The 24,642-nt window shown below is 42.2% G+C and overlaps 1 protein-coding gene across 6 annotated transcripts in view; it reads right to left on the reverse strand.

Moving 5' to 3' along the window:
* The window catches only part of TRIO (trio Rho guanine nucleotide exchange factor), a 365,950-nt gene that overhangs the window by 23,358 nt on the left and 317,950 nt on the right, over positions 1-24,642 (reverse strand). For 5 of the 6 annotated variants that reach the window (XM_031003167.3, XM_031003166.3, XM_055367588.2 and 2 more), the window contains 12 exons: positions 23,875-24,045; positions 21,140-21,235; positions 15,306-15,454; positions 14,113-14,179; positions 12,674-12,777; positions 9,779-9,848; positions 7,390-7,479; positions 6,733-6,825; positions 5,620-5,670; positions 5,278-5,355; positions 4,129-4,320; positions 1,577-1,754 (listed from right to left, as the gene is read on the reverse strand). In XM_031003167.3, coding sequence (XP_030859027.2) covers positions 1,577-1,754; positions 4,129-4,320; positions 5,278-5,355; positions 5,620-5,670; positions 6,733-6,825; positions 7,390-7,479; positions 9,779-9,848; positions 12,674-12,777; positions 14,113-14,179; positions 15,306-15,454; positions 21,140-21,235; positions 23,875-24,045 — 1,339 coding nt within the window. Of the gene's footprint in view, positions 1-1,576; positions 1,755-4,128; positions 4,321-5,277; positions 5,356-5,619; positions 5,671-6,732; positions 6,826-7,389; positions 7,480-9,778; positions 9,849-12,673; positions 12,778-14,112; positions 14,180-15,305; positions 15,455-21,139; positions 21,236-21,255; positions 22,273-23,874; positions 24,046-24,642 lie in introns of those variants that run through there. The other variant, XM_055367590.2, reaches the window with a different exon arrangement.

Below are 24,642 nucleotides of genomic sequence, written 5' to 3' on the forward strand. Positions count from 1 at the left end.
GAGGAGCCAGAGGCAGTCTACAAACTCTGTGCTGGCCACAGCCTCTTCCAGGACTAAGGGGTGTGCAAGAAGCAGGTGAAAGGGTCCCAAGCTCCCACCCCATTAGCGATCTCCTTTAATCCTCTGGGATAGGTATTACTAGTTACTCAACTGAGTGGGTGTCAAGTAAACTCTGACATCATAGACCATGTGTGCACTCTGGGGGCAGTTCATTCTATTTTAAAGACAATGATGAAAATTTAGAGCATTCTCAATTCCAAGCTATGGATTGGAACTCAATGCACCACATAAGAACACCACATTAAACCTCTTGGCACCGGAGGAACTGTGCCTCCCTATCCTCAAGCGCCCACCCCTAGCTGCAGATGTAAATGATTATCAGCTTGCAAGAAGGATGGAAACTTGGAGTTAACACCCAGGCAGCACATAACACTTGGCTAAAAATGCCATGAGGCTTGAGATTTTTCACTGAGTGCCTATGTTCCTGGCTCTTGAACGTCACCGCAAGGTGTAGAGGTGGCTTTCTTGTGACAGAGAACATTACAACATCCTATTGAGCTTGAGCAGGCATAGATGCAGAACATGAATACGAACATGAAGCAAAGAACCCAGAAGACACAGATGACATGGGCACATAGCTTCGGACTGAATTCTCAAAGTTCTTTGCTGATCACCAAATTAAAAGCCAGTGTTGAAGCCAACAGTTGCAAAGAGATCAAATACATTAAGAGGCAATGGAAGGGTAGTGTGGCCACGCCCGCTGTGTTCTGCAGCATCTCTGCAATCCCTCAAGTCACGGAAGCAGGGAAGTATTGAACCGTCTCTTTTTTTTTGAGACAGAGTTTCACTCTTGTTGCCCAGGCTGTAGTGCAATGGTGCGATCTCAGCTCACCACAATCTCCGCCTCCTGGGTTCAAGTGATTCTCCTGCCTCAGCCTCCTGAGTAGCTGGGATTACTGGCATGCGCCACCACGCCCGGCTAATTTTTTTGTATTTTTAGTAGAGACAGGGTTTCTCCATGTTGGTCAGGCTGGTCTCAAACTCCTGACCTCAGGTGATCTGCCCACCTTGGCCTCCCAAAGTGCTGGGATTATAGGCTTGAGCCACCATGCTTGGCCCCCGTCTCTTATTTTTTTAATGGGGAAAGGAGGTGTGGGTGTGCAAGGCCCTCGTGAATGTCTCTGGCCAATGCCATCTCGTGTTCTCGCAAACTCCTCTTCCTAGGACTGGGCCCTCGTACATGTTATGTGTGGGACAGTGTAGCTGTGAGGGACACAGACCAAGAGCCAGATGGCCACTCTGCGTCCTGACTCTGCCCTCAACAACTTGTGGGACTCGAGGCAAATTACTCAGCCACTCAGTGCCCCAGTTTTCTCATCTGTAAAGCGGGAGTAATAATAGTACTGGCTACACAGGGTGGTTGTGAAGATGAAATAAAGCAATATCTAGGCAGTGCCTGAAGAGTGGTGAGTGCTAAGTTCTGTCATTACTATGGATATGAATAGGAGAGGGAAGACAAATACAAGTGAGTACACGAGGAAAGAAAGCACACATCTAGTAACAGAACACACATTACCATTTAAAAAATTGCGCTGGTTTTCTAAAATTTGGTTGATTTCATGGATCCAAGTTTGCCGGACACTTGGACTAGATGAATGCAAAATGAAGGTCTCTACCACGTCACCCGTCCTCGATGTCAGAGCAAATTTACAGGGATCATTTTCCACATTTTCCTCCAGGCAAAGGCAACTCACCTTAAAAAAAAAAAAAAGCATTATTCATAATAGCTAACAGGTGGAAAGGAAGCAAACCATGTGTCCACTGACTGATGAATGGACAAAGAAAATGTGGGCTATGTGGACAGTTTTTCAGCCTTAATGAGGAAAGAAATTCCGACACACAATACGACATGGATGAACCTTGAAGACGTTATGCTAAGTGAAATATGCCAGTCTCAAAATACAACTATTGTTATGATTCCACTTACAGGAAGTCCTTAGAGTAGTCAAATGTGGGGATAGGAAGTAGAGTGGAGGTTGCCAGGGGCTTGGGGGTGGGGAAGTGGAGAGTTACTGTTTAATGGGTACAGGGCTTTAGCTCTGCAAGATGAAGAGTTGTGAAGACAGATGATGGTGATGGCTGCAAAACATGAATGTTCTTAATCCCACGGAGCTAGGTAATTAAAGATGGAACATTTATGTTATGTGTATTTTACCACAACAAAAAATTAAAGCACACTGATCCCCACTGGCCAAGTGCAAAGTGAAGTTCATCCTAACTCAATCCTGAAACAAGCACTTTTCAGTTGAACTGCCATTTTTACTGCCTCAGAAAACATCTGAAGCTTTTTAATGCCTCTTAACTCAGGTACATGGGGAATACAAGGCTGTTGAACTAACAGCCTGAACAATTAACTAGAAATATGGGTCTGGGATTACCTGTTTCCCAAACCCCTCTATGATGCCTCAGTATTTATCCTTACTTACCTCCCAGGGAGTAAATGACACCATTAAACAAATCTCAAATATCAGTAAAACCTATGTTATAAAAGTGTATGTGATATCATGATTAAAATACGTCAAATAATTTTATAAAAATATATACGAAATTCCTACAGTGCTGGAGTGATTTTCTGCCAAAAGACTTGTGAGAAGAATGGGTTGGCAGTTCTCAGGGGATGTGTGCAGTGCAGGGGATGGATGAGTGTAGTTCTCAGGGGATGGGTGCAGTGCAGGGGATGGATGAGCGCAGTGCAGGGGATGGATGAGTGCAGTGCAGGGGATGAATGAGTGCAGTTCTCAGGGGATAGGTGCAGTGCAGGGGATAGGTGCAGTGCAGGGGATGGGTGCAGTTCTCAGAGGATGGGTGCAGTGCAGGGGATGGATGAGTGCAGGGGATGGGTGTAGTTCAGATGATGGCTGCAGTCCAAGGGGTGGGTGCAGCTCAGTGTATGGGTGCAGTTCAGCGTATGGGTGCACAGTTCAGGTCATGGGTGCACAGTTCAGATGATGGCTGCCATCCAGGGGATGGGCGCACAGTTCAGGGGATGGGAGGCTCAAATGTAGTGGTGAGCCCAGAGGGTCTGTGCCTGACATGGCCTCAGGGTGAGGGGCCTCAAAAGGCGGAGTCTGGAGGGGCAGGCGGGTGGTGGGAGGTGCGAGGGCCCGCAGCCCAGCCTCATGCAGAGGCAGCCTCCTTCTCCAGCTGTTTGGCTCCAGAGCCCTCCTAGGTGCTGGTGGGCAGAGGCCCCCAGCCTGGCATCTGTGCCCATGGACAGACCCACCCCGGGTTTAGGCAAATGGAGGCTGCTGGGGACAGCCAACAAAAGCCTGAGCGGAGAGTCGGATGGGGGAGGACGCAATGTTCTGCCTGTGTGCTGTGAGGCCCGCAGGTGTGCAGGGTCTGAGAGTTCCCTGTCTCTGATGGCGTAGGGCAGGAGGCCCTACCAAAGGGAAGTACATCTCCCTTCTGACCTCAGGGTCTGCACAGCTGCAGAGCCAGGAGGACCCTGGCGGGGGCATGTATCTCCCAGGAGTCATCTGCTGGGACCTCAGGCCTGCCCTCTGCTCTTCTCTACCTCACCCTTGGTTTGTCCCTTTTACAGACTTGAGGGCCATTTGCAATTATTTTCTTTGTCCCTCTGTCTTCCTTTCCTATTAGAGGATAAGCTACATCAGGGCAGGGAGGGCATCCAGCTGGGCCATTCCTGGAGCCCTCACGCCTGTTGCTGAGTGCTCAGTACCTCCTTGGTGAGTGGAGGAAGAGAAGAAGACACCGAGTGAACTTTTTCTCTGATCACAGAGCAATCCCCCAAATCCGTGCTATCAAATTTAAACCAGTTTTCCATGGTCCTAGAGAAGGGGGTGCATAAACACTACCCATGACCAGTTCTCATCATGGTAAGAATGAATGGCTGTGGTCACACAGAGGTGTGTACAAGACATCAGCCACTCAAGAACACAGACAGTAAAAAGAGAAATGGGGTGAATTCAAGGCTCTGAAATATACTAGAAAATTCTCAAATACTTAAACCAAGCATCAGGGTATGTCATCATTAAAAGGAAACAGTGTATCAGTGTGACGGGTACATGCGCTGGCACAGAGAAATCACACAGAGACACACATTACCTTGATACTGTTCTTAAACAGGAATCCCGGCATGGAGAAGCCCTTCTTTTTATCAAGTGGCTCGCTGAATATGACGATCTGCTCAAAGAGGAAGATGCGCCTCTCTCTGCAGCGAGGCAGAAGTCCTGCATCTTGGTCTGTGACCAAGAATGTGTCCTGCAAGAGCAGTTTACCCTGGGCAACGATTTTCCCCTAAAACAAGAAATAAAGGGGGAAAAGGAAGGGGAGAAGAAAACATTGCCTTCTAAGTTATCTGAAGCTGTTTTCTTTAGATTTCCTCCTATAGAATAATGTATTTTTCTTTTATTAATTTATGGAGTTTAATTTTTTTTTCTTTTACTGTTCTTGGCTCTAAACAGAATAATTATCTAAATAAAATTCTTGCCAATATTTGTATAGACCTCTGGCGCCTCAATTACAGTCACAGATTAAAAGTGGAATTTTAAATGTCTGGTTTATACTAGAACAGTGGTTCTCAAAGTGTGGTCCCTGGGTCGCCAGCAGGAACTCATCAGGCATGCACAGGAGTTTTCAGAAGCCCTCCAACGGCCTCTGTGTGTGCGTCAGAGAGAACCATAGCACTAGAACTTTCAATGCTAATTCTCTAGCAAAACAGTAGGCAAGAAAATAAAAACTTCTCCTGCCTCCTTAACTCCGTAGTCAAATTTTTAAAAGAAGATTCTGGTTCTGAATTCATCTTGAGGATATGTAATAGGTAATATGTAATATGAATAGTCTAGCAACTCATGCAAACATATCTTAAACTAATGAGGAAGTATCAAGTCCCAGAGATGAGAGAGTGGGGACCTCCGAGGTCCTACTACATCCATAGCTAACCATGGTCTTAAGTGCTGAGGAAAGGAAACTCAGCTCTTACAGTACTGGGCCCAAGAGACAAAGCCCGGTCCTGCTTGTTTCTGCCATGAGACACTGGGCTTTGGGCACAGGCAAGTCCCAAAAAAGCAAACCAAACGCACCAAAAAAAAAAAAAAAAAAGGAAATAAAATATCAATCAGATTGAGGTAAAGTGAGAGAAGCCAGAAAACCAAGTGAAAAGGATCAGCTTTCTCCATGTGGAGAGAAATAATCCAAGACAAAAGAAAGAGATGAAGGCAGAGGAGCTCTCTTAAAAAACAAGAGCCGCATTACGTCGAATCCTTGCAGCCGCCCCACGTTCATCATGTCGTTGCACCGCCTGGGTACTATGCACATGACTTCCACAGCTCTCTGTGGGAGGGGAGAGGGGAGAGAGAAGAGTGAAAGCTCAAGTTCCTCTAGGAAAAATCTGACGTGCTCACCCTCTGACCTGAAGAAGTTCTGTTCTTCCTCCCCACCCTCTAGTGTGCCGGGCCTCATGGAGATGCACTGGAGAGACTCTGTCACCCACTGCTCTGACCCCCTCCCAGGGCCAGACCACTGTTAGGAGACACTTGGGGATTAGGAAAAGAGGCTGGTGGGGATTTGGGTGCGCACAGCCGCTGATGCATGTACCTCTAATTCTGATGTATCCAGGCTGGCCTTTTTGGAATACTTGAGGAAGTCCTGCAAGGGAAATGGAGACGACATGATAATGGTGATAAAGACAACAGCAGCCGACCTTTTATTTTTATTTTTTTAAGAGACAGGGTCTCACTATGTTACTCAAGCTGGTCTTGAACTCCTGGCCTCAAGTGATCCTCTTGCTTTGGCCTCCTGAGTAGCTGGGACTACAGGAATGAGACACTGCACACAAGCTAACCTTTTTGGCCACTCACACTGGCCAGACATTGGGGTTCAGCACTTTAGTTCTGAAAGAAATTTTTTTTTTTAAATAGACAAGCTCTCACTATGTTGTCCAGGCTGGAGTGTAGTGGCTATTCAAAGGAGCAATCATAGCTCACTGCAGCCTCCAACTCCTGGCCTCAAGCTATCCTCCTGCCTCACCCTCCCAAGTAGCCAGGGCTACAGGTGTGTACCACCACACCTGTCTGGTGCTTTAGTTCTACTTTATCATATTATTCTCTCAGTAACACAACAAAAAGGCATTCCTATGTAGATTTCAAGCTGCAGTACACAGAGTCAGACCAGATCTATCCAACTGTTCCTGTTTAATCCAAGACAAGTTCTTTGTCCCTCTCTATATCCAGGTCCTAGGCGTTGTACATGAAGGAATATCAATACACTTGAAGTCTCTTTTATCACGGAAAAACACGTGACTCTGCCCTCGGTTATGCTTAAGAATTTAACTCAATCAAGGGCTAGTGTTAAGCCAACAGAGAGGAATACAAAAGGATTCCAAATTTACTTTTATCCAAGGTTCCAAGAAGATTAGAAAATAATGAAAGTTGATAGAGCAGAAGAAAAATCATTAGCATTCCAAGGTCTGTGGTGGGGGGAAAAAAATTCACTTTTACTGATATTTTCATTCTGAACTCGATGTAAATAAAAAATTGAGAAAATTGTTTGAAGTGTTTTCTTAAATTTTTAAGGATTAACTTATCAGAAATAATATACTTGTTACACAGATGATTCCCCTGTCCTACCAAATCCTTCTTTCCCCAACTGAGTCTTATTTTCTCAGCAAACTCACTCCTGACACCAGAGTTTGTCCCGCCACCTCCTCACCTTCAGTAACAGCTGATACTTCATGATTCTCTGCACTGGTTTGATCAACAGATCTGTGAGCTGTAACCTGTGGCCAAGACGCTGCTTTAAGTCCTACAGTTTTAAGAGAGAGAAAAGATCGTATGGGCTGTTCATTAAAGGGCAATTTTTTAGTCTTTTAATTGTCAGAAAGACTACAACATTGGCAGTAAAAGTAACGAGGAAAAAAAACACTAGACTAACTAGAGCTTTGCCAGTTCACAGAATTTCCAAGTTTTACACTTTCACCTGAGTTGTTTTTCAAAGCAGTCTTTTATGCTTGTTTAAAGCCATTTTTTCAATTGCATTCTTTTATTAATATAAATATATATATTATTTTTAGGCTACAAGTTTAGATCATAATTATTCTGACTTTGTAATGAGACTTAAGTGTAACACTTATAAAAACTTTTATTTTTAACAATGACTGCAGTCTTCTGAATGCCAGGGGTATGACCACAGACTAAATTCATACTCATTTCTCTGATTTACAGGAAAGAAAGAAAGGTTCAGAAGTCTTATCACTCAGGCTAATTTTCTTTGGAAATTAGTCTCCTGGGAAACCAATGATACTTTCATTTTTAGAAATAAGTTGGAACAAAAGATTCAGAAATACTTTGTTTGTATCTTAGGTCTTACCTCAAAAAAGGTATCAATGTATTCTGAGACAATGTGCTCAGACTTTGGTTTATTTTGACAATAAACTATGTACATGTGCAACCTTCTCTCCTAGGAATAAAAAAGGCAAACAGTTGGGTTATAACAATGGGAAATTCGATTAGAATACAAGAGTACCCGCACATTTCAGCACATTCATAAAGGGAATCATCTTAAAACCAAGCTGCATAGCTAAGGCTCTCGGGAGTAAATTCCAGATTCAGGATGTAGGTCAGCATTCTACGGTGTGGCTCCAAAACCAGTCCTTCCCCCATCACTCCCCATACACACCAAACCCTTCACTTTACAGTACCAAATACCAACAAATACCATAGGTAGCAAAAGAACATTTTTTTTGTTTGTTTTTTAAAGAGATAAGGTCTCACTCTGTTGCCCAGGCAGGAGGGCAGTGGTGTGATCATGGCTCACGGAAGCCTTAAACTCCTGGGCTCAAGCGATCCTCCCACCTCAGCCTCTGAGTAGCTAGGATTACAGTTGTGCGTCACCATGCCCGGCTAATTTTTAATTTTTTTTTTTTTTTTTTTTTTTTGTAGGGATGGAGTCCCGCTTTTTCATCCAGCCTGGTCTCAAAACTAGCCTCAGCAACCCTCCTGCCTTGGCCGCCCAAAGTGTTGGGATTACAGGCATGAGCCACTGCACCTGGCCGAAACACCCTTCTTAATATTAAACAAAGAATTACTGCCATCACTCCAAACCCTGCCAACAGTCCTAGTAAGCCTGGTTGGTTTTAGCAGAGAAGAAGAAGCTCTTTAATCTCAAATTCTAAAGGCAGAAGAAAAAAAATGTAGACAATAAGCCTTTCCATAAATCAGTGATCCTCAAAGTATAGTGTGCAGACCCCCAGGGCCCCCTGAGTCCTTTCAGTGGCTCCATTTGGTCAGAACTATTTTCTAAATACCACTAAGACGTCAGTTGTCCTTTTCGTTGTGCTGACATCTGTGCTGATGTGCAAAACCAATGGTGGGTGAAATTGCTGGCACCTTGGCAAAAACTCTTCACTGCCACAAATTTATAGTAAAAAACAAAACAAAACTGGTTTCACTTAAGAATGTCCTGGATGAGTAAACATTATTCTTTTTATTAAAACTCAACCAGGGAGTATATACCTTTTTAACATTCTTGTGACAAGATGATGTCCACATAACACTTTAATTGCACTTGATAAATGTCTCAAGAAAAAGCACTTACGTAACTGAGTTGTGAGTGGAACTAACCACTTTTTTTTATGGACCACCATTTTTACTTGGAAGAATGATTGACACAAACTATAATTATTTACTCTTGGGTATCTGCTAGACATTTTCTTGAACATGAACAAAATAAGCCTGTCATTTCAAGGCAAACAACTGGCAGTGTTTGTTAGTGAAAATTACAGCTTTCAAGCAAAAAATTAAAATTTTGGAAATATATACCTGCCACTCTGAACTTCACAACGCTTAAAGACTTCAAAGAGATGGGTGGTCAAGTTCAAAAACTGGATTTTTGGATACTGTGTAATGAAATGTGTCAACCTCAGGAAGATCTGCCTAAGTCTGTGACCTGGTATCTTCCAGTGGACTGATGCCTGATGTCACAGGACCACGCATGGCTGCAGGAGCCTCGAAGCCCAATAGTTCAATGCATTTAATGTCACAGCAAGGGAGAAGTTCATGGGTAGGTTTTCAGATTCCGTATTGCAACTAACCTTTAAGAAATGATCAGCTGTCAAGTTTTTGGTATAGTGTCTAAGAAAACTATGTAATTATCTGAAAAGGCTATTAAAATACTCATCCTTTTCTAACTATATGTGTGTGAAGATGGATTTGTTTGGATACTTGAACCAAAAAACACAGCAATGAGTTGGATGCAGAAGCAGATATAAAAATCCAGCTGTCTTTTACTTAGCAAGACATTAAAGAGACTGGCAAAAATGCAAAAACTCCTGTCACTAACTTCTAAAAATATATCATGATTTTTCCCAAAAAAACAAAAAACTTTAATGTTAATACGCTTATTTTCGATATACACACTATTCGGCTGTTATGTTAAACCCACTGCAGCTACAGTTACATCTCCACTCAACAATACCTGCCTGTTCACAGACACCCCAGATACTGTTCAGGCCTGGTCTTCTCTCACCAACCTGTACTGTTGCTAGCCAAATAGCCAGCTTCAGCCAGGTGACTAGGAAAGCAGGTAACTCATGTTGAAGAAGGGATTTTAATTCCAACTCATTAACACCATGCAGTTTGATTTTATCTTAAACATACGCACTTACGTAAAGTATAAGTGAGTTCTCCTTTAATCTGACAAACCAGTGACTAAGGATGACACCATCAGAACAGGATATAAGCAATGCTATTGTGCTTACGTGTTTAACAAAAAGGGATCCTAGTTTTTCTGGATCTTCAAGGCACTTCTCTAACTCTCCTAAAAAAAAGCTGGAAAGAAAGGAGAAAATATTAGAACTATTTCCAGTGTGGCCTTCTAATTTTAGATTTAGGTTTACATTTTTTCTTTTTCTTTTTTTTTTTGAGAGAGTGTCACTCTATCACCTAGGCTGGAGTGCAGTGGTGTGATCTTGGTTCACTGCAACCTCCGCCTCCTGGGTTCAAGAGATTCTCCTGCCTCAGCCTCCCAAGTAGCTGGGGTTATAGGCGTGCACCACTATGCCTAGCTAATTTTTTGGCATTTTTAGCAGATACGAGGTTTCACCATGTTGGCCAGGCTGGTCTCAAACTCCTGACCTCAAGTGATCTGCCTGCCTCAGCCTCCCAATGTGCTGGGATTACAGGCGTGAGCCACCGTGCCTGGCCAGGTTTACATTTTCAATAGTCTGTTCTGACATGAGCAACTGTGAAGTGTGAAGTATATATTTAACAAATATATGGAAACTTAACAAGTACAAGGAAAACCTTTTGTTAAGCTACAAAGCATAAAGGAATACAAAGGCACAGAAGATGAGGCACAACTGTATATCCCTTGGCTGGTGACCTTCCTGGTCTTTGGATAACAAACATTCTCATCTCTGTTCAAGGACACAAGTGCTAATATCCTAGGCTGAATAATGAGTGAAAAATAGATGTTTCAAAGTACTTGGACATTTTTTATTTCTGAAAACTTGGTCTTTATACCTGCGAATTTCATATTCATTCTAAGATAATTTTTAGAGACTCAAATTGGACAGCAGATATACAAAACTAAATATGTTACCTGTGCCAGCTTTATGAAGTTTTCTCAAATGTTATCAAAATCAACTTCTAGGTTATAAACATCAGCTCCCTTTAAGATTAAAATTAGGTATCATCACAGTGACAAAATAGCTGTAGGACAACAATGTTCATTGTTTTCTGGGCTGTAGTTGTCTTTTAAGATATACGTCCACCTTAGTTATCACTTAAATATATTTTTATTTATGTTAATATTTGGTATTACATTAACTCGTAAACCACCATGCCAATTAATGTTGTACTAAGGGATTTACTATCCCCGCTGCGGCAGACAGCATCTCTGGATGCAGTGTCTGTCTGGTCATCCCCGAAACACTGTGTCATTTTCAGCTTCCCTTCACAGCCTTAAAAACTAGCCTTGGAAGTAGGAGACTAAATCATAATACAAAATATCCCTTTTTGAATTGGTTTCACTGTAGTTGTTTGGTAAGTCTACAGCACAGAGCTATAAACTGGAGTGCTGTTTCTAAAGTTTACCAATCATTTATCTGTAAATCCAAATAAATTAGACATCACAGGGGATATGAAAATAAAGACCTCTCTGACCTGGGTTCAAAGGTTTTACATTCTATTAGGAGGGAGAAGTACAGAAATAACAACAGTACTTGATACATGCCACGGTAGTTCCTCCTCATATCTGTCCAGTATCTCATAGTTTAAAAGAGCATATTCCCATCTGCTTCTGCAGAAGAGAAGGAGTCTGACTGGGAACACCCAGGCCTAATGGAGAAGCAAGTATTGGAGCTCAGCTTCAGAGAGAGGCCAGAGCTTTGGAGGTGATGACATCGTGCTCCACCCTGAGCAGAGGGAGGAGCAGTTGCATCAAGACAGGAGAGCAGAAGGCCCGGCCAGGTAACCGGAGCAGACAGTGCATCTGGAACATTCCACTGGAAGACCAGTGGCCAGCATTAAGCAATCCTCAGATGATTAAGGATTTTTAAAGTTTAAGCGAAGTGATCTAAAGGGACAGGTATGTTGACAAGCTCTGGTAGCCAAGGTGAGCTACGTAGCACCAGCCCCCAGATGGATTGCCTCCTGATTAGGATAGGTGTGGGGAATGTAGTGGGATCAGAGTTGAATGTCATGGGCAATCGTGTCTACTTTTTCCATTAAAATTGAATTGGGCCAGGCGTGGTGGCTCATGCCTATAATCCCAGCAGTTAGGGAGGCTGAGGTGGGAAGACTGCTTGAGCCCAGGAGTTCAAGACCAGCTTAGGCAACACAACAAGCCCGTGTTTGTCTACGAAAACCAAAAAAGTTAGCTTCACATGGTGCTGCGTGCCTGTAGGCCCAGCTACTAGAGATGCTGAGGCGGGAGGATCACTTGAACCCAGGAGTTCAAGGCTGCAGTGAGCTATGATCGCACTATTACACTCCAGTTTGGTGACAGAGCGAGACCCTGTCTCTAAAAAATAAAAATAACATAAAATAATTGGACAAATGAGTGTCTTCAAGGTCCTCTAATGATAACTTGTATTTATTCTAAAGATGGCTGCAATTCTAGTTAGAAATACTTATTGAGGCTTATTCTATGCAGATGTTGTTCTAAGCACTCTGTAAAAGTATTAACTCAGTCACTCTTCACAAAAAACCCTAGAGGTAAAAGTATTAACTCAGTCACTCTTCACGAAAAACCCACGAGGTAAAAGTAGTAACTCAGTCACTCTTCACAGAAAACCCACATTATAATGTGGGTGTGCAGATGAAGAATGGAAGTGTACAGCAGGGAGGCCGAGGGCTCGGGGTCAGGACCAGGCCAGCAGCTCCGGCAGCTGGCTCCACGCTGGTGCTTCCAGCTACTCCCTTCCACAGACTCTCGACACGGACCAGCACGAAGAAGAGACAAGACTCTCTCCGTGCCACCAAATGCTACTGCAGAACTCCTGGGTACATCAATATCTCCTTTGCACCAGCTCCCTCCAGGAGGCTACACAGGTAATACAATGAACAGAATAAATTCCCTTTGGCCTGCCCTGCCTTGGTTTAGCAAGTGTGGGTGCTTTGCACACCATCGGGCACAATGCATGTTTACGTACTCTCTGTGCCAGTCGTAAATCTGATGGATGTTGCCAAACACAATTTTGTCTTTTCCTTTCATGTCATCAGGAACACCATCTTCTTTCATAAGTGCCATGTAGCCCTACAATTAAACAGTTATGATAAGTGTATTTCATGGAATATGTCTGAATCAACTAGTGGCTTATTGATTAATAGTCACAGAGGGCAAAATGGACACATGCACTGTCTTGTAACCAGTTCTTTGTCTAAAAACAAACAAAAAAACCCGATATGAAAAGTATCCTTAACTGATACTTGGAATATACCTATTACATTCATTGCTGTAATTTTATTTCCCTGGACTGTTCAGCATTCACAGATCAAAAATCTTCTAAGGAATTAAAGAAGTTTAAATAAATGTAAATGGTTTCATTAAAACAGCTTGTAAATATTAAATATTTGGTCAGAATCATATCTCCTGTTTTCAGCATTTATCTCTTAGAAACAGAAAGATTTTCTTTTCTTTTTGGATTATTTGTGTAATCGGTTAAATAAGGGTTTAACAATATTCTTTTTATAAACTGATTTTTAAACAACAGTTGATTGAATATGCTGCTAAAATGTGGCTTAAAATTTCTATTTAAGTCTGTACAAGAACCTCTTAAGTACTCAGGTTGCTTATCTCATTGTGAACAATGACCGCAGACAAATCAAGCATGTTAAATCTTTTGTGTTACGCAATTAACTGTAATAGCTGGTACTTCTAATGGGATGTGTAACCAGAAAGTATTGTCCTGTACAAATCTGAAAAGATGAAAGAATACACATAAAATTTTATACCACAAAAATAGCTTTTTGATGAGTTGAGTTTCTTAATCTGACTAATCCCCGAATTGACTGGCAGGGATTAGCCTAGAGATGGCTCTCGATCCAGTACAAAAGGCAGTGGTTTGCTATGGCTACAGTGCTTGGCAACTTCTGGTCAATGGAAACGGCAATGTGTTCTGTACAAAACTATCAGTAAATGACCTGGTGCAGCCACAGTACAGGCTCTGAACCTGGGTGGATTCAGGATGGAACCCAACCCACAGCTGGGCCACATGGACTTTTTCAACCAGTAAGGTCTTCATTTCTGTAGTGATACAATTAAGGCAAGATTCCTGTCTACTAACTACAGTATACTTACTTAGTATCATTTAATAATAATATCAAATTATTTATAATAATTGTAAATTTCAATTGTTAAAAAAGATTATGTCAAGATACACTATGCGAAAAAGAAGCATTTACAACTGAATACAGATGGTAAAGACAATTGGCTAAACTTAATTTTTCGGAAATACGTCGTTGGTCATTTTTTATTTTGGGTCAAAAAGGTTTTTAAAGCTTTTGAGAGGTGTTCAACTGTCTAAAACGATACTACTTTGGACAACTCTTGGAACTGACACGAAGATACTAAATTTCTGGCAATACACACCTCAACCACATAGCCAAGGTCCCGCACATAGTCACGCTCTGTCTCCACTAGTTCTTGCAAAACGTAGCTGGAGAGAAAAAATAGTGTTTATCATGCAAACTGTTTTCTAAATGAATTTTTTTGTACCTTTGCTCCTGGTCAGGACGGACTCCTTCCAGGACTGAATAGTAATGTATCAAATTTGTACATTTAGGTGTTAAATTCTGGAGAGTCCCAAATCACTTACAGGTTCAAGTGGGTGACCCACGAGAGCTCTGGAGGTCAAAAGACACTTAGGCACAGTGCATGAGGGCAATCAGGGTGAATTCACCCTTCTGGATTCTGATCACATACAGGGACAACAATGAAGCTTAGACATAACTTTCTGACAAAGCCATGATAGTAAAGGAAGTGGCTTTTAAAAAATGATTAAGTCATTTTAACCTTCACTGGCTATACAAGAAAAACGTTTAAATCAGATGTTTAAAGCCTTGTGTCTAATCACATCACTCACAAGTATTTCTGTTTGTTACATTCAGTAACCGTTTAAGGCCACTCAAATAACAGAAGACAATCATTTGATCAGTATAGCAAACAACCTCAATTGGCCTGAAAAGGTTCATCCATGTGTTGTTCAGTCATTCATTCAACCAACATCAACCTGGCACCTCTCATGTGCCCAACACCATCGGAGGTGCTGGGATACAGTGCTGAATAAAACACCCAGTCTCTGCCATTTGGTAGCTTATGTTTTTTTTTTTTCCTTCTCCAAAGGCAAGTTTAAACCTTTTGTAACATTTTTCAGGACTCTTTTCACCACATGCTGCTTTACTGACATTGAGAAACCAGTAAAGTACGTTCAAAGAATATTCAAGTTTTGGGGACTGGTTCTAATTTTATATTACTTTTTCTTTCACAATCACATGTACAATAAAAAGTCTAGGAGTTTCTCACCAGATGTGGCAGAAGACATTTTTGTCTTGCATCATTCTTACTTATGAAGTATCATATACAAATAAAACAAGAAACTGCGGCTATGGAATACTGTGCCCTTATTAGGTCCTGAGTCTTTTACATACATGCAGTTACTTAATGAGAGGCCCTGGAGCTTCTCATCTCGGTAATTCAGAGCTGAATCTCAGTCACATTTTTGAAGGCAACAAAGACAGGACGGAACCCAGAGAACAATAAGAATGAAAATATTTCTGTCTTACTGTCTTCTCTTTAAAGAGCTGGATTTCCTTTCTTCCATCTCATCAATGGGCGAGGAGGAAGAGAGAAGGGAATTATCCGAAGGGTTGAAGGAAGGGCTGCTACTATCTCCCTGGTCAACAAGGAGTGAGCTGGGGCGATCCTCCAGTGCCTGGAAGAAATTGACATAATCAACAACACTTACTGCCCACAGCCCACGATTGGCTAAAACTAAGACAAGAAAATACCCAAAGTCAGAAAATACAGAAAATGTATTTGTGAAATTATAAAATCTTTGTTTGTGAAATTATAGCATTTAATAACACAAAAAACCCAACTATTAATCAAAAAATAGAGTCAAAGGAGGTGGAGAAAAGAGAAAAGTTGGAATGAAAAGGATAGTGAATTTACATACATTAATATATTCTATTTCTTGTTATCAAATAAGTAGAAATGTTATACTTGCTTACATCAGAGTACTGCACCCATTTTTGAACATATCACACATATTTAATATCTAGCAATTTTCTTACTGGTTATATTCCTGCCAAATGAGCTGCTGGGATGTGCGTGGGTCAGGCCAGTGTGGCACCTGGACATGGTACCAGCATTCCCTGTTGGTGGACTATGTAGCAACATCAGCAATCCAACAAACTTGGTTTGTTTCCTGATTATCGTATTAGAGCTTTGACTCATACTTCAATGCATACAAATCACTCAGGTAAAATTAATCTCCATCTAGCAACTTGCATTCTATCCCTCTATACAAAATAGTAATCGTGCTTGTCTTAATTACTTCTGCAATACATTCTTTCCCCCACTGGCTTTTAGTTTCTATAGGTGATTGTTTTCATTGTTGTATCCCCAGTAGAACCTCATGCAAATCTTTGCAAGTGTTCAGCAAATCTGTAAGTTGAATATTGGTGACTTCTCTCCTTGGATTAATGTGACAATGACTGGTGACTGATTGCTTTCAATTTGGTACATATTAATCTCGTTGTTTTACCTGGATTCACAGAACACGTAAGATTTATAGTTCTTTTAACATTCCCAAAGCAACAAACTGGATATATAGATATGATTGAACTGGAAAAAAATGTGATGAATTTATTCTAGGTTTGAACAGCACAATACAAAATGCAAAAACAATACCTCACTTAAAACATTTGGTATTAATAAACTAAAATCTCTAATACTTGTTCTATTTTCTCCTCTTAACAGTAACAGACTGAATCTGATTTCATTGTTAAGCAGAGCTTTGAGAACACAAAGCATGTACTATACAAGCAATCTTGTTAAAACCCATGGAGCTATAAAAAACACACCAACTGCTGATCTTATTTTTGAAAAACAGGACATTTAGTTAAGGAACAGAGTTTGATCTGAAAAATAAATGCACTCTTTTAAATAAATAGCCATTGAGCTTTACTGGAAGCAAACATTTTGCTGTGAGTAGCAGAGCTTGTTTCACGCTCATCAGATCACATCTGTTTTTGAGAGCGAAGGGAGGACGTTCTGCACCCCCCATCCCCCACCTGGACAGCTGAAGCCTGTTAGATTGAATTCTGTTCATTTGAACAGTGAGAAAAAAGAAAGAAAAGAAAGAGAAAGGCTCCAGATGCCCCTGATGCTGCAGACGGCAGGGAGATAAAGTCACGGACTTCATCAGTGTCCATGGGGACCTGTCTTCCAGCTTTCTCGACCTGCAACAATGGAGTCTCCAGGCCCCTCGGCTGCCTGTCCTAGATCTGATCTTTCCTGACAAGATGGGCTGCCGAGAGGGTGCACACACCCTGAAGCGGTGCAGTTGTGGCTAGACGTCCTTATCGCCTTCATGAGGCCCATTTGCCTCTTCCACAAATGTGTGTGAGAAGGCTGTCACCAGCATGAGGCTGTCTCAAAACTGCAGCCACTGGGACTTCACAGATTTTGGATGAATTATTTGTGAAACTCTCTGGGTTTGGTTGTTTTTTGTGTCCTTCTCAACTTCCTCTCTTTCTTACATGAAGATATGTCTACAGAAATATTCTACCTCTTATGAGATTAATTTTGATAAATTATATTTTCTTAGAAAACTGCCCATTTCATTCAGGTTTCATTTTAAATTTACTATCAAAGAGATGAACAAAATAATGTCTTATGATTACTTGAATTTCCTCAGTTTTTTCCTCTCTTATAATTTCTTAATTTTGGGAATTTGTGTTTTCTGTTTTCTTGACATGGTTACCTAATGCCTGTATTTAAAGAATAAATTTTTGGTTTTATTATGCTACCGTTTTCCAGCTCATTAATTTCTGCTTTTATCGCTATAAATTCATTCCTTCTGCTTTTCTTTGGTTTATTTTGTTGTTTTTCTAACATCTTGAGTTAGATGTGATTTCATTTATTTTCATTCTTTCTTGTTTCTCCCTTTATATTTTGATTAGTGAAGAGAAGAAAACCCCAAAGTCAAGTTCACACAATCACTGTGGCAGCAGGGAACTATTACTCTATTGCCGACATGCAGGAAAAATGCACAGCCTTTAATATAACCAGCTGCATCAAGAATGTGGAGGTAAGCCAGACGAATGAATCCAGGGAACAGTTCTCAGGGTGGCTTTTATTTTTCAAGTCAAATCCTCAGGTTTTAGGTTTAGGTCGGTTCAGTTCCTTAAACATCATACTGTGTAACGGCTGAACACCTCTCCTCTCCTCCCTAACCCAATAAACACATACAGAGCTTCTGAAGAATAAACAATGCAGTGTTCAAATCCAATTATGAATGTGCGACAGCCTCAGAAATCACCCACAAGAAAACACATGTGGATGCTTAAGGATCTACTCCAGAGTCAGTGTAAGTTTAGGATATTACAATGATGCATTAGTGTTTTCTGACAAAAAGTAGTTCCTATGTGACGTTAGAGCATTAGTGACAAGAAACCAACACAGGGTGATGCTTCTCTTGAACCAGAAAAGGAGGGGAGAATTTAGATCACATTCCCTGGCAGAATGAAGACGGGATGAACCTATCACATAAAGTACAAACATGGTTCTCCCAAGGGAGGGGAAGGCACCAGTGAACACCCATGTGGATGAAACCTGGTTGAGAGCTCCCATGTGTAGCTGAAAGACAGTCTCCGAGGCTGAAGGACTTGCCTGGTGGAACTCACCGTAAGGAGACTGTGAACCCAAGTCTATCTGACTCCAAAACCTATGCCTTTCCTATGCCAACAGCTTTATGCCCACTGAAGTGAGCAGAAACAACTCAGTTTCACTGAGTAAACAGAGAAAGTTTAATTCTTCAGAATTGAAAAAGGAGATTAACACAGTAAGAGTCAAAACTGACCATGTCACAGACCACCTCTCCATTTGGAAGTCCACGTGAATTAATTACAAATGAATCACAGACCACATAAAATGCAATACAATTTAAACAGCTGCAGAACAGTGGCCAGAACTGCCTCACAGCATTCCCTGGGAAACCATTTCGGCTATTTGGTAAGAATGATTTTAATGGTCATTTAACTGATGTGTATAAATGGCTTTTTAAAAAAAGTTTAAGGATGCTTAAAAACTCACTGGATACAATTTAAGCACCCTTCATTTAGACAGTTTTATCAACTTGTCTTTTAAAGAGATACCAAGGATGTAGCTGAACTCAGTACATACTGGCATGGTTCCAAGCTCCTTTTTTTGTTTTTTTGAGATAGGGTCTCACTCTGTCACTCAGGCTGGAGTGCAGTGGTACAATCTCAGCTCTCTGCAGCCTTAACCTCCTGGGCTCAGGTGATCCTCCCACCTCAGCCTCCCGATAGCTGGGACTACCAGTGCATGCTACCACACCCAGCTGATTTTTGTATTTTTTTGTAGAGATGCGGTCTCGTTGTGTTTCCCAAGCTGGTCTCAAACTCCTGGACTCAAGCAATATGCCTGCCTTGGCCTCCTAAAGTGCTAGGATTACAGGCATGAACCACCACACCCGGCCTGATTCCAAAATCTTAACCAGTGGAGTCCGAATTCGTGAGTTATCTACCACGCCCTAGCAAGCTTCCTGTTCAAAGTTCACTGGGTCTTCTCCGGAACACCACACGATTACCTGGGGAGAAATTTCTAGCTATGGCAGGGTGACACGTCAGTCCAAATTTTTCTTTATATAATTCCCATTTGACTCAGTCAACCAGTTTCACTAGAGATTGTCTGTGGATGAAGGAAGAAATGGGAATGATATATCTGGTACCTAGTTAATGCCCAAATGCAGGAAGAGAAACTTCTAACTTTAAAGAAGTATACTCTGATTTAGCAATTCCAGTGTTGAAAATTCACCTGACAAATATAGTCACAAACATGTAATGGATGTTCAGAGAAATATGGGAAACAAATATGTATTAGGAATATATTTAAATAAATTATAGCATAATCTTGGCTCTGACCCTTAGTGGCTAGTCAAGTTTTTAAATGTTCTGTGTGCCTCAATTTCCTTATCTGTAAAATGGGATAACAATAGTGCATAACAACCTCATAGGGTTGTTGTGGGAAGTATATAAAGTAATACATGCTCAGCACTTAGAACAGCGCCTGGCTTGGAATAAGTGCTCAGTGGTATTATTATCACAGAATCCACGTAAAAGAATACTATACAGTTATTAAATAAAGGAAAGAGGTAATCTGTATGTACTGACGTGAGAAGATCCTTAAGATGTGTTAATTATTAGAGTCTTAAAAATTGAATGAATCCATTTGGAAAGAAAACGCATGCACATATATATGTTTGCACCAGCAAGGAAAACGTCTGGAGGGAAACGTATCAGAACTATTCGCAGTGGTTACCTCTGGAGAATGGATTGCTGAGACAGACTGAGGGCTTTTACTTTGGGAGGAGCTGCTTTTAAAAGACGTTGTCTTTATAGGGATAGTAGGATATACCAGTCTAAAAAGTTGTTACCATTGGTGGTTTTTCCACTTCCCAGTTAGGAAAACTACAAAAACAGAAATTAATTGATTTGAATCAGTTAGAAGCAACACATGCCTGTCTTAACTTCAAAGAACCAACATTTAATTTGGGGCTTTTATCAAATGAACCCACGTTGGCCAACTGGCAACAAAGAGATCACTAAGAAAATAAAGCCCTTATATAATAATGCAAACCCTTCTCTCTCACACATTGTAAACCCAAATGAAAGATCTCAGGGGTTGCAAAACAAAACTGAGAGTCTAACTGTGGGTACCACTGACCCTGGCACATCTTCAGACAGACTGGAGCTGACCACATTTGCAGTGACTGCAGGCAGGGTATGTGCAGTGAGGTTTGTCCCCAGCTTCTAGGAGGGAACTTGTAAGTCCTTGGAATGTTCTGCTTGATAAGAATGTCTGTTTACCTGGGGGCCTGGGACCAAGGCAAATAGTCTATGCTAGCAGTGTGACAGTGTCTTGATCTCTGGAGGGGCAGGAGACTACCTAAGGTCAGCCACACAGAGCAGTCAGCCATATGTGTCTGAGCCCAAACAGACACTCAACACCAAGGCTCGGGTGAGCTGCTGTGGTTGGCAATCCTCTGTCTGCCTGACTCCATTGGGAGAGCATGGCTGGCAGCTTGAACCAGGCACTCCCTGAGACCTGCCCTATGCAGTTTTTCCCTTGCCTATTTTGATCTGTGTCCTTTCATGGGAATACACTGCAAATGTGGGAATAATGGCTTTCCTGAGTTCTCTGAGTCCTTCAAATCAGTGAACCCGAGGGTGGTCATGGGGACTCCTGAGATGTGCCATAAGCCACAGCCACATTCTGCAGCCCAGAGCAATAGAAAGACAAGGGCAAATCCATCTGCAAGTAGCAACACAGAGCAGCTTCCAAAAGTCAGACTTTCTCTGGGAGGCCTCACCATCTTGCTTTTCACGAGTTCCTCAATTGCACTGACGAGCTCGGCTGCACTCGGTGTTTCGGAGCTGGTGGGGCGGACTAATAACCGAGAAGAGGCCTACGGAAGAAATTAAGAAAAGGAGGGGGTGGGGCAAGGGCTCACATTAGTAACTGGTCAGACAGTAAATTCCCCTGCAAGCTCCATCTCTTTTTAAAGTAATTCCAGACAAAAAGACCACAAGTTTGTCTTTGTTTACATTTATTTAAAGTCATCCTTTTGAATTTACAATATTCTGACAAGAAACATTAAATAAAACCTGTCTGAGATACATGTGGGAAGCAGACAGTGTCTGATTTGAATCGCAGTCATGTAACATCATAGTGTTTTTTTCAAAGAGGTGACTAGGCAAGGGAACGTTCTAACCGTAACTTTCACAAGTGCTGGCAAGGCTCTCGGCTAGGGAGAAGGAATAGAGAATCTGACCTACAGCAGAATGAGAGGCTTAGGGTCTAGTGAGAGAATCCTGGAATAATCAGGAAACAAAACAGGTACTAAGAAATGGCTTTACTGTGTTTATGGGATTAAGAAAAAAAAGAAACGAGGAAGAGGAAAGGAGCAGGGTGCGGTGACCAGACAGGGAAGGAGGGGGACAAGCTCACCATTTTCTGTGCCATCCATTTCCCCATGATTAGTGCAGAGTACAGAAGAGCTGAGGCCTCACAAGCTATCAGATGCCACTTATGGCTAGAATCGAGGGCGTAAAGGGGTTGACAGGAAATCCGGGGGAGGGGCTACTAAGTTCGAGTTTCAGTAATTAGCAAACATGATGTGTTTGCAGATTACTTGAGCCGTTAATTAACTGGGAACTAGAAGGGGCGTAATATGAACCTTGCTTCATATTAAGGACAGCGGCGAGGCATGCGACCCACAGCAGGCTGTCCTGGCCATGCGTGTCTCACAGCAGACAGATACAGGCTCATACACTCACAACAAGGCTTTTACACGTGTGGGTCAAAATATGCACTTTGCAAAACAAATGTTGGTTTGGTCTAATGACATTTGGAAAATGGGGTGAAGAAAACAAAGAAAAAAATTCAAACGGAAAGGTAAGGAAATTGAGCCAAAACAGACACAGAACACAAATCAACATAATGCTGCAGTGAAAGTTTACAAAAAGAGAAAACAGAACAAAACAAAAAATTAGTCACGAGATTATATACTGTGTGGGAAAATCACTACAGATTTTTGTAAATGAAGAACTGCTACTGATAATACTCAACGAGGTAACATAGTAACCAATAAGTGATTCTAGCAAACAGAAGAATACAGTGCAGGTCACTCTTTAAATGGAGAAAAATCCTCCCTTATGGGTGAGTAAGTCAACAAGGCCCGGCCCCTCAATGTTTGGATAACCACCCAGATTTAAGAAATGCCAGTTTTCTGCTTTTCAAAAAGGCATGGCTTAGTGTATTACAAAATAGCTTAGAAAATATCACAGAAACCACACAGCCCCATGTCCTAGCCAGGTAGCCCGTGCACTGGGTGGGGTAGGGGGCTGTGGCCCTCTCACCTCAGGCTCCCTGTTCCTTCTCCCCTACACATGGTGGGGAGCCTGAACCTCAGATGCACACAAAACTCCAGGACTCCAACCTGTGCTCAGTCCCGCAGCTCACGGCCATCATTGCAGGCCCCACAGCACCCTTACAGGGTGCTGGTCTCGTGTTAAAAAGGGAGGAGGGAGTAGCTTTCCACCAACAAGGGGTGGTGGACAGGTCTGCCTTGGGTTAAGAGGAGTGCATGATTTGACTTGGCCTCACAGCTGCTAAGCACCGGCTGAGGCCAATCCCAGGTCGTAAAATAGAGGGTGATTAATCTGGCAAGTGACTGTGCAAGTACTGACAAGGGAGTCAGGGAAGGAAAAAGGGAAGCATGGGGGAAGATGTTGATAAAGTTATCTGTTTTACTCAGAAAACTTAGTTACTGCCAAAAAAAAAAAAAAAAAGCATCACCAGTAATGACTTCATAGCATGATTTTGAGGGGCACAATAGGGCCAGAATGCTAGAGGATGTGCAAGCCACACTGAGCAGGTTTCCTTTCTGCTATTTTATTTTTTAGGGCTCTACAATTGGGCTGACAAAATAATTTTAGACTATGTAAGAACTCAAGAAAACAAATGACTTTCACGGCTTGAAGCTCCTGCGTAGACCCAAAGAGCTTTCAACTGATTCCTACACTTTGACAACTATGCCTGCACTCTAGTGTAGGGATCCTACAAACTAATGTCTGGCATGTTGGAAAAAGTAACTGGACAGTGATGTAACCTCATCTCCAACCAGAAACCTGCATGCAAAAACCTCACAGAGGGGAGATGGCCAACTCTTCATTTAGTGATGCCTTCAGACAGACCTGCATGGGATATCTCTGATTGTTCCCTCAGGGATTCTAGTTAATACATTAGGAAACTTTAAAATTACTTTAGAAGTGGCAATTACTGAAGCATCATTAAAAATGCATTGAGCCACATGTGTAGGAAAAACTGCACCCGCTGGCCTACTGCTATTCTAAATGGCTTTGTTACTCATACTTTTGGGGTACAACCAGGGTGACGCTGCCTGAAAGAGCACTGCATTGCCCTTTTCCACATCTTGGAAACCTGTCTCCTGTCTCCCGAAATGAGGCTGGTGTGGAGCAGCTACCGAGCGTGCCCTGCCCCTGCACGGCAGGCATGGATTCCCCAGCCCTCTTCCCCCTTTACCTTGTCATCCTGTGAGTCTGGCTGGAGGAGGCTGTGCTGCTGGATGGCCATGGGTGGTGGCAGGGGCACGGCGTCGGCCCCCTCCTCGCCTTCCTCTTCTCCACAGCTCTGCATCCCCGAGGAGGAGGATTTGGAGAGAGTACCGCTGCTCAGGCCCTCGTTCCGGCCTCTCTGAAATCCAATCAAGATTTGCTCATTATATTCCAGGCCAGTTCACAAACATGGACCAAGGGTTACTTGGAGAAGCAAGGTGGGGACAGAGACTGGGATGGCAGAAATCAGGAACAAAGCTGTTCTCGACCTCGATGGTAACTTTTCCTCTCTTCCTGCTACCCAATAGCCTTGCTTGTCAACTTGGATGACAGAATGGCCACTGAATGTGTCATGTGTCATATAAAGGGACTGCCAATGTGATCTGTCAGGCTCTGAACACAGCTCATCTTTGAGAAGCCAATTTTTAAAAAGGTTCAGAAATTTGAGCTACAGCCCTCATGCTGATTTAGTTCCTTTGGTCCAGCTGATTTCACTTTGGGTATCCTGCTACACAAAAGTTCACTGAAATAATAAGGGCATAAAAAATATAATCCAAGATGCATTTTAAGCACTGGATTTGAGTATTCTTTTCCTCTATTCTCACTTTCAGAAACAAATTTCAGTTTTAGGTTTCCTAAGAGGACAGAGGTTTATCAAGAACGTACATAGTACATCCCAACCCCCACACTGCAACAAAATCTCATGGCAAAAATATGCCCAGGAAAAAAACAGCAG

This window comes from Gorilla gorilla, chromosome 19 (assembly GCF_029281585.2).
Source record: "Gorilla gorilla gorilla isolate KB3781 chromosome 19, NHGRI_mGorGor1-v2.1_pri, whole genome shotgun sequence".
NCBI lineage: Eukaryota > Metazoa > Chordata > Mammalia > Primates > Hominidae > Gorilla > Gorilla gorilla.